The 13,406-nt window shown below is 45.2% G+C and overlaps 1 protein-coding gene across 1 annotated transcript in view; it reads right to left on the bottom strand.

Annotated features, from left to right (window-relative positions):
* Positions 1-1,213: 1,213 nt before the first annotated feature.
* The window catches only part of LOC120939756 (NACHT, LRR and PYD domains-containing protein 12-like), a 429,782-nt gene continuing 417,589 nt past the window's right edge, over positions 1,214-13,406 (bottom strand). The window contains exons 17-19 of the mRNA XM_040352091.1: positions 9,580-9,757; positions 6,662-6,712; positions 1,214-1,833 (exon numbers count right to left, since the gene is read on the bottom strand). Of these exons, the coding sequence (XP_040208025.1) occupies positions 1,571-1,833; positions 6,662-6,712; positions 9,580-9,757 (492 nt within the window). The 3' untranslated portion in view covers positions 1,214-1,570. The remainder of the gene's footprint in view (positions 1,834-6,661; positions 6,713-9,579; positions 9,758-13,406) is intronic.

Genomic DNA, 13,406 nt, shown 5'->3' on the forward strand with positions numbered 1-13,406 from the left:
GTTTTATGGACTGCTGAAATGAGAGTGAGTCTTGATGGGCCAGATGGATGGGCCCGTGGCTGGATTGGTAAAGGGCAGAGAGCTCCAGTCCGACTCAGACGCCAGCAAGGTGGAGGTGGAGTACTGGTTTGGGCTGGTATCATCAAAGATGAGCTTGTGGGGCGTTTTCGGGTTGAGGATGGAGTCAAGCTCAACTCCCAGTCCTACTGCCAGTTTCTGGAAGACACCTTCTTCAAGCAGTGGTACAGGAAGAAGTCTGCATCCTTCAAGAAAAACATGATTTTCATGCAGGACAATGCTCCATCACACGCGTCCAAGTACTCCACAGCGTGGCTGGCAAGAAAGGGTATAAAAGAAGAAAAACTAATGACATGGCCTCCTTGTTCACCTGATCTGAACCCCATTGAGAACCTGTGGTCCATCATCAAATGTGAGATTTACAAGGAGGGAAAACAGTACACCTCTCTGAACAGTGTCTGGGAGGCTGCGGTTGCTGCTGCACGCAATGTTGATGGTGAACAGATCAAAACACTGACAGAATCCATGGATGGCAGGCTTTTGAGTGTCCTTGCAAAGAAAGGTGGCTATATTGGTCACTGATTTGTTTTTGTTTTGTTTTTGAATGTCAGAAATATATATTTCTGAATGTTGAGATGTTATATTGGTTTCACTGGTAAAAATAAATAATTGAAATGGGTATATATTTGTTTTTTGTTAAGTTGCCTCATAATTCTGCACAGTAATAGTCACCTGCACACACAGATATCCCCCTAAAATAGCTAAAACTAAAAACAAACTAAAAACTACTTCCAAAAATATTCAGCTTTGATATTAATGAGTTTTTTGGGTTCATTGAGAACATGGTTGTTGTTCAATAATAAAATTAATCCTCAAAAATACAACTTGCCTAATAATTCTGCGCTCCCTGTATATTGAGCGACGCAGGGCCGATCCTAGGCAGGGTGCACAGGGTGCATTGCACCCAGGCGCCTACAGAGGTGGGGGCGCCGAACATCTAACAGAAGCCCTCTCTGTGTCCATCACAGAGGCCCTTCTCCAGGTCCCAATAAAGTTCTCTGCTTCTCTTCCTGTATTTTGTTTATTGTTAAGAGATCTTGTAAGGATCCCAGGGTAATGAAGATTTCGTGGGGGAGCATCTCTGTGGTTGAGTCATTGCCATAGAAACATTTGTAAAGGGGAGGAGTAAGTAAAATGACGACGCCCATGTGGGAGCGCCAGAAATATTTCTGCACCCAGGCGCCTGTGCGCCTAGGATCGGCCCTGGAGCGATGTTTAGGTTCCTTTAGGTCCATCTCACCATAACCGGTCTGGTTGTTCCACAAGCAGTACTTCATAGAAGTCATGGTTTCCATGGACTGCACTGATGATGGCCAACAAACCTGAAGCATCTGTATGCAAGTTGGAATAAATGGTTCTATAATAGTAAACTGTATCCTTGCTATAAACCAGCTGATCTGGAGGCAGAGGTGACTGATTTTAAAATAAAATGACCTGCGTGGTTCCATCCACAATCCTAAAATGCTATAAAATTCAGAACATTTTCACAAATTCATTGTCCTTCTAAATCATCAATTACTTGCTTGTTGGTCTTCTTTAGAGCATCGAGCAGCTTATCCTTGCCATTATTTCCCCAACCTCTGACAATCCTGAATAGCATTCTCATCTTGGCCTGGTGCGTTTCATTACATGTCACAATGTCATACTGCTCACCGGTCAGGTTGTTTTTAAGTTCATCTAGAACTTCTTCTACATTGGACACACTTTTGATCAGTTTTTCACGATGTCTATCTACAAAGTGCTCTGAGGAGGAACCTGCAAGTATAAAAATACGTTATTATTCCATGTATTACTCGCTCTCCTGAATTTTGGGCTTTTTGTTCTGTGATAATATTTTGATTCAGTACTTTATGTCTGTTGCCTCATATTCCCTTTCTCACTCCCGTTTGTTAATTGATCCCCAGCAAAAAGATGACTGCAATGCCAGCCGTGAAGCTGTACTTTTCTTTTTCTGCTCTGATTCAGCTGCATATAGGGAGGAACGGAAGACCAGCATAGGCTCAGAGTTACTTCAGTTGGAGCTTACACACCGCTGAGGACTCTCTATCTGCTTCAATGTGACAGTGAAGGGCCAATCACCAGCAATGTCACATGAGAAGAGGAGGAAGTTCCTGGAAGTACTGAGTATTCCCTTCACTCCCATCATCTGTACGGAATGTATCAAAGGTCAGGAGTTGTAGAGAGGCACGCTGCTCCAAATGAGAAGGGCCAGCCTAATGAACTCCACACATGGGTTACTGCCCGCCCCGGTTTGCCTCCCCAATACATAGAATCCAAGAAGAAATGGCTGCACACCACAGCAAGTCCTTCCATTATATATTGTGGAATCTTTAAATGCAAGTCACACAACCAGGACTCAGGAAAGCAGTTGCTAATAGTCACGTTGCACACAAACTTTGTGCTTAATCATAACAGCGAGAGACCCCACTAACATTCCTTAAATAATCCCACCCACACCTGTCACAGAGCAACTACAAATGTGGTGCGCTGGGATGTCCGTTCTGCAACCATATTTTGGGGGGCAACAAGTTCCGAGCTTCAGTGAACCAAAAGGAATTTGAAATGTACTCCTTTTACAAATGCAACACTAGCTATGGCATCTATAGAATTACTTGTAGCCTATGCCACAATAAATATAGGACTACAAGGCTTCTCTGGGTTCGATTTTTTGGGTACATTTACGGTATTGAAAAGAATCAGTCAAAAAATATATAGCAAAACTATTTAAGATGTGCTATAATGAGACAAGTCGGCTATGCGGATTAAGGAGATTGATAAAATACGAGTCCCTAAGAGGGGTAGGAAGAAAAAATCCTGGACGGCCGCACACCATTGAAGGCATCTTTATTGATATGTTCGGTAGCAGATAAAATCCAATACAGTCACTTCATGTTACAGAAAACAGGAAAAGCCCCTGACGCATTTCACACCTTATGAAGGTGCTTAATCAGCTATGATTAAGCACCTTCGTATGGTGTGAAACACGTCAGCAGCTTTTCCTGTAACATGAAGTGACTGTATTGGATTTCATCTGCTACACAAGATATCAATAAAGATGCCTTCAACGGTGTGCGACCGTCCAGGATTTTTTCTTTCTTCCTAGTTTGTTGCAGAGCCAGCACCTGTAAGTTCCTAAAAGTGTGTGTGCTTTAGAGCAGTGGTCCCCAACCTTTTTGGCACCGTGGACCGGCGTTGTGGAATAGAATCGGGCCAAGGCCCGGGGGGGGGGGGGGTTGGGTTGTTATGTAGCTTTTCGCAGGCAATTTTACGAGGAAATGGCTGGTGTTAGCGCTTCAATCATCACAGAACAATGGCTGATATGGTGTTGGGATGATTGAAGCGAATTATTTGTCATTGCAATGTAAAATGAAATAGTTCAAACTCACCATAATTGCCACAACACCTGCCACCAGAAATCACCTAAATGCATTAGTATGTTAACATAGGTGACACAAAGCAATATCATAAAAGAGGTTGTCAGGAAAAAGGCGTATTTAAGCAGGCCTAAATTGTACCTGAAACGTGGCCGCAGTCACTAAGTGAATGTTCCAGGTGCCGAGGGACATCTGTATGCGCTGCTCTATTGGATCGGCGCCAGTGCAGTGAAGATTCAAAATGAGCGGCGATTCCTAGCCACGCTGCTGTATCACAGCGGCGGTGTCCAGGCAACCAGCGACGCTCCTGTGCTGGGCTCCCAGCCTAAAGGGCGTCTGACGTCAATGTGCAGGGAGGCTGTGTGTGTGTGTATACCGCGGGTCAGCGAAAGGGGCTGTTTTGCGGCAATGTTGTTGACATAATCGTCATGGAGACGAGTGACGTTGGCTGATCCCGCCCCCAGAGCGGCCTGTAACCAATCAAGCCACAGTATAGCAGCCCCGCTGTGTGGGCGGAAGTGCCGTGTTCCAAAAGGGCGGCGAGAGATGTCATCTCTCTGCTTGCCTGCCGCCGCACTTCACACAGTGCAGCCTTCGCGGCCCGGCTGCAAATAGGCCACGGCCCGCCAGTGGGCCGCGGACCGGGGGTTGGGGAACACTGCTTTAGAGGACTGGGGCTTAGAGCGGCAATCCTTCTCCCTACGAGGGGTGGTGATGCCCTTCAGTTATTGTGCCGGATGGAGGTGTTCTGGATATTCCATCACCAGACCCGCATTCTCAGAGGGCTCAGTTGTGAGTGAGATGTCAGCCAGTTTTATGAATAGTTCGTTGAGATACCATCCTCCAGGATTGGTCGAGTATCTGATCCATCCCTATGGGATGTAGTGTGGATCTTCTTGGATCTCACTGGTACTACACATGGGTTTTTAATACAGTGGAACCTTGGATTGCGAGTAACGCGGTTAACAAGCGTTTCGCAATACGGGCACTTTAATTTGAGAAAATCCTAACTCGGTTTGCAAGAGTTGTCTTGCAAAACGAGCAGGATTTAGGCCAAAGCGGTGTGCAGTACCACGTTTGGCCTGAGGTGGGGGGCACCAGAGCCGAATGGCGCCGATCGCAGCTGTTCGGAAATGCTCGGAAAGAGGTGTCTTTGAGACTTTCCGGCTGTTTCCGAGGCTTTCCGGCGCCCACCCCTGGCCGCATGCGGTACTGCATGCCATTGAAGTCAATGCAGAACAAATTTTAGTTTCCATTGACTTCAATGGGGAAACTCGCTTTGATATGCGAGTACTTTGGATTACAAGCATTCTCCTGTAACGGATTATACTCGTAATCTGAGGTTCCACTGTATATGCAATTTTGTTAATCTTTCATCTCTTTCTTGTAGATCTATTTTGTTTGGTTGTGTGGGGTTGCTTCATTTATTGTTTTTATGAAGCTATCAAGATATCAGGGAGCAGTTAATTGAATCACACAGCACCTGTGGGTGGGACTATTTAAGGACTGTTAGTGGGGTCTCTCTGTGTTCTGATTAAGCAAAAAGTTTGTTTAAAATGCGTTAATTAGTAACAGCTTCTCTGTGTCCTGGTTGTGTTTGAAGATTCCACAATAAATGATGTAAGGACTTGCCGCGGTGTGCAGCCGTTTCTTCTTGGATTATATTAATAAAAGGTCCTTTTGGTGCTGGGGAATGGTGATGAAGGTGAACGCACTGAATGAACAAAGCACAGGTCTATAGTAAATTCCCATTTAACCGGTAGGGACGAGCCCAAGGTTCTGTCAAAATACCAAACGTTGGCTGTTCGAACAAACACCTAAACTATTTTCTGGCCATGTATGTCACGCCGTGTCCAGGATTTGATCCCAGGGCCTGGTGTTCTTAGACGGTTTTCCTATGTCCTGAACCACCAGTGAACTGGTTTTATGTTAGCATTCTAGTTATGTTCATTTTTACTTGTGGGGGTGTTTGCTCCACCCTGGGACCAGCTGTCTGCAGTCTTCTCATTAGTGTCCCTATATATTCCCACTTCCCTTCCTGTCCGTGCCTTAGGATAGGTTTCTGTTTATGGATGCTCTTATTTTCGGTTGCTGACTTGGCTCTTTCTTGACCTCGATTCTCAGATTATCCCTTGTACTTTTGCTTGTCTCGTTGATGACCCCGCCTGGCTTGTTCTTCGACTATGATTCCTGGAATTTCCCTTGGATCTGGTGTACCTTGCTGCCGACCCTACCTGGCTTGTTTGACTGTGTTCTTGGATCGTCCTCTTTCCTCCTGGGTTCCTGTCTACAGCTTTCGAACCGTGAGTTGTTGCTGGGGGTTGTGGTTAGGCTGTCTGCAACCTGCCTGTGCAGTTCCTTATTTACTGGTTGCAGGAGATCTCAGCCATCCCTCCACATGACACCGGGATAACAAGACTACCGGTTATGAAAGCGGAGGGATGGTTGTAGTCTCCTGGCAGACCTAACAATGTAGACAAAGGGGTGGAATTCCAAGTGACATAATGTCCATATATAGTCAATGATATCCCCAGGGGACCCCTTGTAAACAGCTTTCATCCACTGGACTTTCTATTCAGTAGGTGTTAGGTTCAGTAAGTGTTTTTCTTTCGACGGGTTGTTGGTCATCATGATTGATGTGGATCTCCATCACTGGACAATGTGAATGACAATGCATTTACCAACAAGGGACTTGTTGGGGGATTATTTTAAAATAAAGGACTTGTCAGATGTTTGGGTGTCTTTACTTCTAAGTTACAATTTTTTTTTTGGGGGGGGGGGGGGTGAATGAGTAAGGGGTACTCTGTATTTGGGGGGGGGGGGGGGGGATATCTGGATTCCCTCCACAATCAGTGAAGAACGGTTATGGGGAAGTGGCCCTTGTCCTCAACACTTGGAGAAGGTGCTTTTCTAGGGGATCCCTCCGATAAGTTACGCCCCCAATGCTGACGGCATGTGGCCAGCCAGGCTGCATGTTCAGACTAAGGGTCTGGCCTAGATTTTTTTGGTGAACACAACATTTTTGTTGTGCCAGGTACCCCCTAAAACCCATACCAGAGTTAAAGTAGAATTTTAGGCAATACTTTTATCCCCCGTAATTTGCAGGGATTTCCTCTCACTTCCCGTTTAAGTAATGGGTCAGGAAGTAAAGGGAAATCTCCCCAATGAGACACAGATAGTAAAATAATAAACTGACAGATTTAACATACCTACACTGGGGACAGACGCACAGGCTCTTAGCTGCATTTCTTTCAATTCCCCTAAAAAATAAAGGACACATTAGACATATACACAACACTGTACATATTTATTCCACTATTTTTAAGACACATGCATAAAAGGTGAAACCATGATATAATAGATATGAACACACAAAACACAGCTGATGTCTTTATAAATTACTTGGTGGTGAGTGCCAATTATGGACTAATTCCAATGCCACACATAACGTTCAACTATTGTACATACCCAAGCAATAAAACAATGCGCCAATCTCATATATAATCCAATGGGCACTTTGAGTCAATAAGGGGTTAAAACAAAGTCCACAGTAAGTAAATGGTATCTACATAAAAGCAGCAATCATAAATGGTGCTTACACTGGTTTCCACGGTAAGCAGTGAATGAGAACCAAAGACCAATATCCATGCCCCAGACCCCTCCGGGAATTTCATGTCAGATGTCCGGAGAAGATGGCTCAGATGGGCATCCGGAGGCTGCCCGTCGGGAGGGGGCACTGTCAGAGCACCAATGGCAGGAGAAGGACTCTAGGATCCAGCTTCTCCACCAGCACTTCACACGGGCCATTATAAGGAAGTCTGTCAGTGGTTGAAGTTGCTGATTGATCTTCAGCTTCATGTGTTTCCTTGCTTCAGTGATTCTTTGTTACCGGCCCGGCTGTTGCCGACTTATCTCCTGCCTGCCTCCTGGACCTTGACCTCAGTTTGCCTTACAGATTCTCTCTGCCTGCCTGCCTTCCTGTGTTTTGACCTGGGCTTCCCACCTGACCAAGTCTACCTGGCTCTGGATCCTGGCCTGAACCGACTAGCCCTTTGTCTCAGCTTTTCCACAGACCTGTCACATCTCAGAGGCGTCACCTGCCTGCAGCCTCCACTCAGTGCTTCAGCAGTATCCCTTCAGCAAGCAACTTTGGAGGCGACTTGTGCTATTTGGTGTTTGACTCCTCCTGTCTCACCTTGGGTTCACACCTATGTGAATTAGATGCGGGTCGGCCCACACCCAATTCCTATAGCAGGAGAATGTGACTGGCTCTCTATGGAGCCAGTTCACATATCTCCAGGGTGGCTGCGGAGCGCACTGCACAGAAACGCTGTGCGACTTTAGCTTAATTTCAGGGCCAAATTCAGGCGTTCCTGTGCGATCCGCAGCTGGTTTCAGTGTGAACCAGGCCTTAGGGGAATCTGGAACTTCGCGGCGAAGGAAGCCCTCTCCTTTGCGATCCGCAGAAGTACAGCCAAAACGAGCTTTGGCTGTACTTCTCCTTTAGACCCCTTTCACGCGGGTGCCTCAATGTAGCAGATTCCGCTTTCTCAATAAGGGATTGCTCCGCTGATCCCTGCTGAGCAGGTGGTTGACAGGTTCATTTTTAAAAAACTAACATGTCTTACTTACCTCCTCTGTGCAAAACCAACTGCACAGAGTGGCCCTGATCCTCCTCTTCTGGGCTCCATCAGCAGCGCTCCTGGCTCCTCCTCTTCTTGAGTGCCCTTTTATAGAGCCGCTCTCCCTCAGGGCACTCGTGCGGGCGCACTCCCATGTCCTGCTGCTGCGTCTATTGACACAGACAGCAGGACTCAGCCCTGCCCCCATGTCATTGGATTTGATTGATGGCAGCAGGAGCCAATGGCTGCGCTGCTATCAATCTATCCAATCAGGACCAGAGACACCGGCTGGAGCTGGTGTGCTCGTCCCCGTCGCGGGAAAGATGGGGTTCAGGTAAGTAAAAGGGGGCAGCTGCATCACAGAAGGTTTTTTATCTTAATGCAGTGCTGACCAACCAGTGGCCCGGGGGCCACATGTGGCCTGTGGAGCCCTCTGATGTGGCCCGCAACCTCCTGCTCTCCAATAGTGGGTTGGCAAGCCCAGATCGCAGGTTGCCGATGCCGACCCACCATACCACAGCATCAGTGTTGTGAATTAAGCTGGTGGTAGAGGAAGAAAGCGGCTGTGGAGCAGAGCCCCATAAGCTGATGCTTCCTCCACAGCGCCAGCTTTTGCACATGCGGAGTCTATGGCACAGTTCTGCTAAACCGCAGGATAGACACAAGTGCACCCGCTGTGTAAGTAAACCGCAGCACATCAGTGAGAAAGCAGTCTTGGGCCCTTTTCACATGATCAGCTCAACCAAATGTGGGCCTCAATTCACCTTTATAGAGCGGTTTACGCCCACCTACCTCCAATCCGAAAAACAGAAGGGAGTTCGTCCCCTTTCATCTTGGTGGATCGGAGTAGCCATGACCTGTCATCCACCTGCTCCACACATTGTGGCCCCCGATTAGTTACCAATTTCCTAAGTGGCCCTCGCTCTTCAAAAGGTTGGGCACCCCTGCCTTAATGCATAGAATGCAAACCTTGATGCCGCGTACACACGATCATTTTCCGGCATGAAAAGGGGAAGTTCCATGCAGATGACGCCACCCTTGGGGCTGCTTTAGCCGATTTCCTGTTAGTAAAAGACGATTCGCGCTTTTCTGTCTGTTACAGCGTGACAAATGTGCTTACTCCATTACGAATGGTAGTTTTACCAGAACGAGCGCTCCTGTTTAATAACTTGCTTCTGAGCATGCGCGGGTTTTTAACGCTGTTTTAGCCCACACACGATCATTTTTTACAACCCGAAAAACGGCATCGTTTAAAACGTCGTTAAAAAATGCAGCATGTTCAAAAATTTGACGTTTTTTAGAACCCGAAAAATGATGTGAAGCCCACACACCATTTTAAATGACATTTTTTTTAAACGTCGTTTTTTTCATGCTGAAAAATGATCGTGTGTACGCGGCATGAGGGTTTACAACCCCTTTTATGTCTATAATTAGCCCAACTTATGTAAAAAGGCCAATGTCCCTCTGATATAAAGAAATATGCACTTATTTTGTTTGTTTTTTACCTTCTGTGATGGCAACTTTCCAGAGCACATCAGTTCTCCCCTCTGCATTTTCCTCTGTGCTTTCATTGCTGTTTTTCTTCAGTGACACGAACATAGAAAGTTCTTTTGTTTTTCTGCTCATACTAACTTCGACAAAGGATAAATTTTCAGTTTCACAACTACTTTCAAACTCTAGATGCTGGGAAAAGATGGAAGATGGAAAAAACCACACCTATTATATTTGTGTTGTATGTGATCAAAATATTGTCTACACTGCTAACTGCTGGTACAATATGATATTCCTAGTGATCCAGTCATCTATAATGATCAGAGTTGGACAAGAAATCTGCTATTTTATATAAGCAGTGTATGGTGGATGGAAGACTGCAGAAAGGGGAATAGAAGGAGATGCAAAATGTGATTTGGGCTCGCCATTCACATTTGTGAATGGGGCCATCACAGACAGACTACAGGCGGGAACCCCAGAGTGGGTTCGCAGTTATTAGCTTCAGGAGGCAACTCCATTGAAATCAATGCAAGGCTCTCAGCTCTGCAACTAATGGAGGCCGCTCACATGTAATGGCCCTGGTCACAAACTGCTAGTCGCTGCAATTAGCTGAAGGAGCTGTCATCCTCTGACCCGCAGCTAATCACCAAAAATCCCCCGCTGGGGTTCCTGGCATGGCCAGATTTACAAGTGTGAATAGGACCATAAGAGGCTGTTGCTGTATCCTTTACGAAATGCTTGTTTCTTTAATTCTGAAATACTGGCTTTAGTAATTGATACACAATTTTTGGATATTTCAGTTTATGGCTTTAGGCCCCTTTCTCACAAACGATTTTACAGGCGGACCCGGTTGGGTCACCCATTGTCCTCTATGGGAAGGCTGATGTCCGATGACACTCGCCTGGCATCCGATCCAACAAAATCAGCTGAAAACAGATGTATATCGATACGGTCGCCATCCGGCCAGCGGTCGGATCGGATGAAAATCAAATGGAAAGGACGAGCAGTTTCCAATCCGACCGCCCCATAGAGAGCAGGCTCCGTCCTGGTCTACTCTGCAAAGCGGAATGGACAGGACCTGTCATCCGCCTGCTCAGCAGGGATCCCCGTGTGAAAGGGGCCTTAGGGTTGGAAATAGTAAGCATGCGTTTTTATTTTTTTAACTATATACATTAAAAGGTTATGGTCATGGTACGAAAGGCTTAGGCCGCGTACACACTATCAGTCCATCCGATGAGAACGGTTCGAAGGACCGTTTTAATCGGTTAACCAATGAAACTGACTGATGGTCTGATGTGCCTACACACCATAGGTTAAAAAACCGATCGTGTTATAACGCGGTGACATTTACGTGTTTTTTTTTTTTTTTCCCGCTCAGTCAATAACTTTCTTGGTGACTTTCTCATGGAAGATGGTCCCCCATCGTCTCCGAAGAAGTTTTAGCATCATCTGCGGATATAGGATTTATTTTTATTTTGGTTTTTCATGATGATTCTCTTTTTTTATTTTTTTTTATTTAAATATATATTGTCTATTTTTATAGAAAATTAATTGAATTTCCCAATAATGGGTGAGTATAAGGGGGATACAAAAAGTTGAACCCAGCGACCCTCCCCCCTAACCCCCCCCCCCCCACCCCACCATCTCGTGACTCCACTCTACTAGTTTATCTCAGATGCTGCTTAGGCTTTCTATATCTCCCTCAGATTTTCCATGTATCCCCTGTTTTTTTTTAAAATTAAACCAATTTACCCATTTACCCCTGTAGTCGGCATTTTCCTCGTCTGTCCCATCTTTCCATTCCTCCCTCCTATAAATCTCTTCCACTGACTCCATCCACTCCCAGACCTGTGGACTTTCTACTTCCCTCCACTTTTTTGGTATCAGGCGTTTGGCTGCGTTGAGTAGATGGGGGGTCAGCGATCTTTTGTATTCTTTTATACTCTCTTCCCCACCATGGAACAGCACTACCCATGGATCTTCTCTTATCTCTTTCTTGGTTATTTCCTTAATCAGTGGCAGAATTTTTTAATTACCGGGCAGTCCCACCATAGGTGGGCCATTGTCCCCCTTGCTGTACACCCTCTCCAACATTCTGCTGACTGCCCTTCTCTATATTTGCTGGTTTTATCTGGGGTGGCGTACCATCCTGTTAAGCATTTAAAATTCATCTTGGCAGTCCTAACATCGATTGCAGAGGAATGGATCATTTTTATTATTCTTGTTATTGAGATGTTTCCTCTAGGTGCGTCCAGTTCTCTTTCCCACTTTAGGATGTACATTGGGGTCTCTAGCTCGTCCCTTTTAAACAAAAACTTATAGATTTTAGAGATATTACCTTTTGAACTGTCGGTAATGCAGAGCTTTTCAATCGGTGTATACTCCTCGCATGGTCGGAGGGGTAGCGGGAGGCGCTTAATAAAAAGTGCCAACTGCATATATCGCCATTCATCCAGTCTCATGGATTCTATCTTTACTTTAATCTCGTGGTGTGTCAGTATCTTACCCTTGTATATAATGTCCCTAACCTGAATTCTATTTTTAATCCAATTCCCTCCCACCCCTTCCGTCCCTGGTGCAAAGTATTCATTGTCTTTAAGGTCCATTAATGGGGAGTTAAATTTTAATTTCAATTGTTTGTGTAGTCTATCCCATACCCGTAATGCATTAAATGTTATTTCATGTGCAGAAGTGTCTAATGTTCTATATTGTGGTGGGTTCCAAATTATTCGTCCCAATTGTGCCCGTGCAAGTGCGCATTCAATATTAATCCATCTTTTGTCTAGATTTTCTTTGGCCCACTCTATTACCCGTGCGAGAACAGTTGCTACGTAATATTTTCTGATATCTGGGACCGCCAGTCCGCCCATTTTCTTATTCTGTTTTAATACTTTAGCAGAAATCCTCTGTTTTTTATTTTTCCAGATGTAGTTCATCAGGAGGGAGTTTAATATTTTAAAATATGTCTGTGGAAGTGCTACTGGGGCCATTTGAAATTTATAGATTATTTGGGGAATTAATACCATTTTTACAACATTTATCCTGCCAAACCATGAGATTGGCCGATAATAAATAGTTTTAATTTCTCGTTTTATTTCGTTTAACAGAGGAATATAGTTGACTCTATACATTTTCTTTAAAAAGTTTACGAGTTTAATGCCGAGGTAATTTATTTCTTTTTTCCAGGAGAAATTGAATGTCTTTTGAAGGTATCGTTTTTCCTCCTTAGGAGTATTGACATTCAGAATCTCTGTCTTGGATACATTCATTTTAAAATTTGAGACCTCACCGTACTGTATAATATTTCTCATTAGATTCGGGAGTGTGTTTCTAGGACTACTTATGAAAAACAGAATATCATCCGCGAAGGCGGACAATTTATGCTCTTCTTCCCTGACTTTGAGTCCCATAATCTCGGAATTATTACGTATCATTGCCAATAGGGGTTCCAGGGAAAGAACAAAAAGGAGAGGGGACAATGGGCACCCCTGCCTAGTCCCATTCCTCATCTCTAAGGGAGTAGATAGGGATCCATTGATTTTAATCCTGGCGTACGGGTGATGGTAGAGCGTTTTAATCCGCTTCACCATCCTCGGGCCAATACCAATTTCTTCTAGCGTTTGCATCATGAGCCCCCAGTCTACCCTGTCAAACGCTTTTTCAGCGTCGACTGACAGGAGTAGACCGGGGGATCCACTGTCTTTAATTTGCTGTAGAAGAAGGAGAGCCCTGACCCCATTGTCCTTACCCTCTCTACCGCGTATAAAACCCACCTGGTCAGGGTGCACTATAGTTGTCATTAGCCCCTTCATGCGTTCGGCCAGTATCTTAGCATACAACT

The sequence above is a fragment of the Rana temporaria genome, chromosome 5 (genome assembly GCF_905171775.1).
Source record: "Rana temporaria chromosome 5, aRanTem1.1, whole genome shotgun sequence".
Taxonomy (NCBI): domain Eukaryota; kingdom Metazoa; phylum Chordata; class Amphibia; order Anura; family Ranidae; genus Rana; species Rana temporaria.